Below are 5,816 nucleotides of genomic sequence, written 5' to 3' on the forward strand. Positions count from 1 at the left end.
TGGAGCTTGCCTTTGGCAGCGGCGAGGTGACTGGATGCTGCCATAATCTGTAAGTGATATGTGCTGCCTGGTGGCCATTAATTACTGTTCAGGGCTGGCATGTGAGCGAGATGAGTTCTTGATGAACCCTGTGCTGGAACTGTTACTGCACAGCACTGAGTTATTAACGGCTCTTCCAATACATTCTCCCTCTGAGCTGATGGCTTTTGAAGGCTCCACGTAGACAGGGAATCACCAAGAGATGCTTCATGTCAGCCGAGTCCAAAGCAGGTGTGAGTCGCTCCTCGTCTGGTGGAGGAGTTTTAAATAAGTGCCAAAGGCAGCGCCGGGCAGTGCAGATCCTCCCGAGCCAAGACGCAAGGCCAGGCTTTCAGGAACCTTAATGCCTGAAGTTCGCCGAAGGAAGTTTTGGTTCCAGGCAGCCGCCACAGTTTGGTGTACGCCCAGCGTTGGAAGTCCTTAGAGGAGAGAGGAGAAAAGCCCTGGAGCAGAGACACGGCTGATACCTGCTTTGTCTCAGCCTGAGTGATGCATAATGTGGAATATTGGATCAAAATGCTTGGAAAGAAGAAAACCGATCCAATCTCTTCCCTTGCGTCCAAGTGCTCCTGGCAGAAAAGTGGGAATGATCACAGAGAAGCTCACTGCTTTGATTTTTGCCCGCAGGGGCAGGTAATTCGGGAGGGTGGGAGGAACCTGGCACCGCGTCTGGGTGCCGGGGCTGGGGAGGCACATGCCGCACGCAGCGCAGCCCTGTTCACACAGTATTAACAGCTCTCCTCCATTATCCTCCCGAGGAGGCAGCCTTATCTGCCGCGCCTCCATTAGCAGAGGCTCCTGGCTACCCTGTGCTGGGATAATTTGCTCAGATAGCTGTAATCTAATTCTGCAACACAGCTGCATAACCAGAAGCCCTTTTACCTTCGGGGCTCCTTGTTATTTGGCACGGGATACAAGATACTTTGCGTGAGTTATCATTCAGATTTGCTGCCTGAGAAAACACAGCGAAGGGGCAGAGAGGGAGCTCGACCAGCTCCTGCTGGCTGCCAGGGGTACGTGTGGGGAGTTAATCAGGTGGGCTGCAGACGGGCATTTCGGGAGGGCCATCATCAGTGCCATGTCCAGCAGTCATTGGAGCAAAACCAGCGCTTGGGAAGTGGTGTCCAAGGCAAGGTGAGCCCAGGTGCAATGCCCTCGAAGGAGACAGGCATGGAAAGGGTCTTCTGGCAAGTGCCCACATGTGCAGGTCTGGAAGTCTGTAGACAAGGTGCTGTGGTGGGGTTACCCAGGACTTCAGCCTGCTCTGCTCCTGCCAGTTCCAGTGCAGCACATCCGCCAGCAGCCCCCAACCCTGCTCCGGTGAGAGGACTGGTGGTCTCCGCCCCTCTGTGCTGCTGCGGTGCACTCCCTGGGGGTGCAGCTCAGGGGTGTCCAGCGAAAGGGCCGGCGCAGGGGGGTAAATGTGCCCAGGAGGCAGCTGGAGCTCAGCATGGGCAGTCAGGAGCAGCTGAGCGTCGAGCAGATCTCAGCCAGAAGGGAGAGAGGATGGGCGCAAGGCTAAAGTGGAGGGTGTCGGTACGCAGTTCATGGATGTCTTGGGTGATCCCAGGCAAATCATTTATCTTCTGGATAGCCAGCCTTTAAAATGGACACCATGATAGGGCCCTTCTTCTGCGCAGTAGCTTGCAGGGCGGGCCCACGGTTCTGAGCAGAAGGAAGCCCTCTGCTTTGAGCTTGTGCTATCTTACTAGGACATGTTGGTGCTGCTCTAGTGTAAGAATTAATTAATCCTATGTTAATTAATTAATCCAGACTTTAGAGAGCAGAGGCACGCTTAGTCCTTAGAATTATTGCCTTCCCTTGCTAGTAGGGAGGTAGGCATTTTCCCCACTCCCTTTCTGTTTTAAGCTGGAAAGTGACTGTCACACGAAATTGTGTAGCCCTATTGTTATTTCCTCGCAGCAATGCCACATTTAATTTGCTGAGTTTTCAAGTCAAATGCCAAGACATTCTGAGATCTGAAAGGCTGGCTGATGCTTTGCAGCCTCTTCCATCACTGCCAGCGCTTCAGCTGGTGATTCCTGAGGCAAGGTGGGCTTCGGCTCTTCTGCAGCAGCTGCCATGGGCTTCTGGCGTTAGCAGGGCTAAAAGCTTCTCTGGGCCAGGATTGACACCACTTATTTTTGAAGCATTCAGGGAGCAGGGGGTGCCACGTTGTACAGCCCCGTTGCTGATTTTCACTGGTTTTCATTAAGCTTTGGAACTGCAATGTTCTTTGTAATGGAACGGCGCATGTGAGGGCTGGAGGCTGGTGCCACTTTTATGGGGGTGAAGAGAGAGTATTGCTGGCTGGAAACAGATGGGTAGAGCCTTCCACTAGGGGTTTTCCAGGTAGCCTCTCAGACTGAGCGACTTGAGGGCTGTGAGGGGTGTTCATCACTGGGCAGGGCTCCTGGCCATGGCCTGGGCTTTCTGGACTGCTTGGTGCCTTCTCTGTAGCACAGAGGTGGCTTTTCAGGGCAGCTCTGTGTATGTAGCCAGCAAAGCATGTGGAGATTTACAGTGCTTGGAAATGTGCAACACCATTAGGTACCGCTTTATTTTTCCTCAGTTATAAACAAGAATCAATCTTCTCCCCGTAGTGTTTGGAAAATGGTCTCAGTGAGTGGCTTCTTCTCACTACAGATTAATCTGGACAGTACCATGAAGGTTATTAGCAGGAGATCCATCTCGGTGGCTTACGGAGAGCCCGTCCACCCCATCATGCAGTTCGACCCTTCTGATTCCACCTACCTCTATCTGATGACCTCCTATCAGGTGAGACCTTCAGCAGAAGAGTCCTTTGAGCGTAGTGCTTTTGATTTAGTGTTCAGCACTACGATGGGAGCAGGGAGGGATGGTAAAACCGCCTTTGACATTAATGGACAGAGACAAGAAGTTCACAGCTTTGGCGGGGGTGTCAGAGGGCTTTTGGGGGTCTGTGGGGTGAGGTGTACCTGTGCCTGTCCACTCTCCAGCGTGGGGTGGGGCTGACACCAAGCAGACCAGCTTGTCAGGCTTTCTGGTCTTTGTGGAGGCCAGGGAAAAAGAAGAGTGAAAGACACCAAAACTGCCCCCACTTCGGGGAGTGCAGAAATACGCAGAAGTTGCTCCTGTGTAGAAACCTGAACGTTGCAGTCTTTGAGGAGGCTTCTAGGAGATCCCACAGACGAAAGGTCTGCCTGTCGGAAATGACCCCTGGGGAAGGCTTCTACTCAGCCTGGCTGGCAGGAGGGCTGGCTGGAAGGAGAGCTCTCTGAGGAGACCAGGAATGCTGCAGCAGGTGGAAACAGACGGTCTCGTCTCTGTCAAGTGAGCAGAGGAGGAAGATCAGAGCCGAGTGCTCCAGGCGCTGGTGGTTTGTCCTGAATTACATTTTAATCTGTCAAAACAGATGCACAATCACAAATGTTACATGTTGCATTTGTATTTTCCAAGCCCCTATTCCCTGCAGATTGGTCATTATCATTTCACAGAACCCCCAGGGTGCCTCTTTAGCCGCTGTTTCAGACTGGCTCAGCTCAGCTCCTGGGCTGGGCTGTGTACCTTGTTTGGGCTTGATCAAACACCCAGCACAGCACTTGCGATGCTCCCCTCTGTTTCGTTTCCAGTAAACCAGATGAGTTAATTTTTCTTTGGTGTAAGTAGCATCCTGGGAGTCTCCCCAGGAGCTCGATGGGGATGGGGTGGGGGGTGCTGAGCACCACAGGACTGGGAAGCAGCAAGGTGCTGCGGGTAAAGCTGGGACAGGCCAAGGAGCCTGGTGGGGCTCAGGGCTCTCGCCATCTCATGGTGTCAGTCCCTGCTGTGCCAAATGACTCAGTTTTCCTTTCCAAATGCTTAGAAATCGAGGGGGGTAAAAGCAAAAACTGGCATATGCTCCTGCCGAACAAGTCCCCAGAGGTTGTTTGACTTCTTTACAAGTTAAGGTTTCCAGAGTGGGTGCTGCTTTCTGCTCATTTTGTAAACAGACAGATAGGGTTCAGCTAGAAAGGAGCTTTCTGCAGCTCTGGGTGAGAGAGCTTTTCACAGGGAGGGGCGAGCTGTGAAACCATCCCCATCTGATGCATCAGAAAGGTGTGGTGCCACTCTCCGCAGCCTGGCCATCACACATCCAGTGCCAAGGTGCCAGCTGAAGAGGAGCAGCTCAGCTCAGCTCTGCTGCGCTCCCCACGGGGTGACACACTGGCAGCAGCCAGCCCTGTCCCACGGGGCATCCTCACAGCCCAGTTAGGCTGAGTGTTTCCATGGTGTGAAACATGTGGAAGCAGTTGTGCCGTTGTTGTGCAGATGACACGGGTGAAGGTGGCCGCCTGCAACCAGTACTCGACGTGCCTGGAGTGCCTGGCTGCTGCTGACGCTTACTGCGGGTGGTGCACAATGGAGACCAGGTAGGACTGGTGGTGTCCCAGTCTGCTTTGCGTGGCCTTTGGCTCTCGAGCTTCGGCAAAAAACTGTGGTGCCTCATATTTCCACACAGTCACAGTGCCACTAGTCTTTCTACCTCCCTTGAGAAATATGTGCTTTTGAAAACAATTGCATCTAGTCTCCGAGGGCTGGGATGCTCCTCAGAGCCAGGATTTAACTGTGTCTGCGTTGTTACGCTGCAGGCAGCTGCCTGTGCAGGGAACAGCTTTCAGGCATCCAACCATGGGACTAAAGAGCCAACACCCTGCTGAAGACCATCGTTTACCCCTGCAATTACCATTTACAAGTAGAGGACAATCCACACTCGGAAAGGGATTTACAAAATTAGACTCTGCCTTTAGAAATAGAAGTCGGGCAGAATGTCACTTTCCGCTCTTCAGTTTTGGGTTCAGCTGCCCTGCTCTCGCGTACCCTGCATCCTGGTGCTCTGTTGATGCTGGTGGGAGTACGTGCTCTTATCGTGGCAACCAGACGCTTTAAATAGAGCAGCAAAGCTTTAGGCTTAGCTGCATGGATGGAGGAATAAAATGTAGGCACAGGGTTTTACAGGATCTTCCCTCACAGGGACGTCAACATCTTTATCACCTGTTTTAAAAATAACCAACCACAAATTGTTCCCCTGTTCGTTGCAGGTGTTCTCTGCGGCACGAGTGCACGAACTTCACAGGGGCCAGCTTCTGGGCGAGTGCAAGTGAAGGACTGGGGCAGTGCCCTTCCATGACCATCTTGGAGCCCGAGATTAATATCGACAAAGAGAACCCGGTGCGTTTGATGCGAGTACCGATTCATCCAGCAGCCCGTAGCGTCGCTGACGGCTCTCAGGGCTGGTCGATTCCCGTGCTTCTCTGGCTCCACAGCATGGCTCCATGTGGCTTGGATGGGGGTCGTGGGGACGCTGAGCTCTGTGGTGTGCTAAGACAGGCCAAGGTTCTCCAAAGCGGCTGGAGGTGACCTCCTGTGCCTCAGAGGACACCAGCAGCTGAGCCTGTGAGCGAACAGGGCTTCTGGCGCTGCTCTGCCAAACACAGTGTTTCGAAACACAGGCCAAACTCACGGAGAGATCTGCAAAATTTCAAAATGCAGATCAGCTGCAGACAGCTAAATAATTTTATGGTTTAGTATTGTTGCTATTTTTAACAATATTTTAATTACATTTAAAATGTTTGCATCAAAATATTTTTCATTTAAAGACAGACCCTCTCCCAATGACAAAGATCTCTCTGTGCCGAAGTTCTCAGCCAGCCCTAACAGGGGGCAGTCACTCAGGATGAGGCAGCGGGTGGGCAGAGCCTGCACTGGCGCTGGAGAGAGGGGTCCCGACGGAACGCAGCGCAGGCGGGGATCCCCAC

The 5,816-nt window shown here is 52.8% G+C and overlaps 1 protein-coding gene across 1 annotated transcript in view; it reads left to right on the forward strand.

Annotated features, from left to right (window-relative positions):
• LOC104488932 (plexin-D1-like) overlaps positions 1-5,816 on the forward strand; it is a gene marked incomplete at both ends in the record, with an annotated part of 12,949 nt that overhangs the window by 372 nt on the left and 6,761 nt on the right. Inside the window, 3 exons of the mRNA XM_010131032.1 lie at positions 2,686-2,817; positions 4,330-4,430; positions 5,100-5,229. Of these exons, the coding sequence (XP_010129334.1) occupies positions 2,686-2,817; positions 4,330-4,430; positions 5,100-5,229 (363 nt within the window). The remainder of the gene's footprint in view (positions 1-2,685; positions 2,818-4,329; positions 4,431-5,099; positions 5,230-5,816) is intronic.

The sequence above is a fragment of the Buceros rhinoceros genome, unplaced genomic scaffold (assembly GCF_000710305.1).
Source record: "Buceros rhinoceros silvestris isolate BGI_N320 unplaced genomic scaffold, ASM71030v1 scaffold9382, whole genome shotgun sequence".
Lineage (NCBI taxonomy): Eukaryota > Metazoa > Chordata > Aves > Bucerotiformes > Bucerotidae > Buceros > Buceros rhinoceros.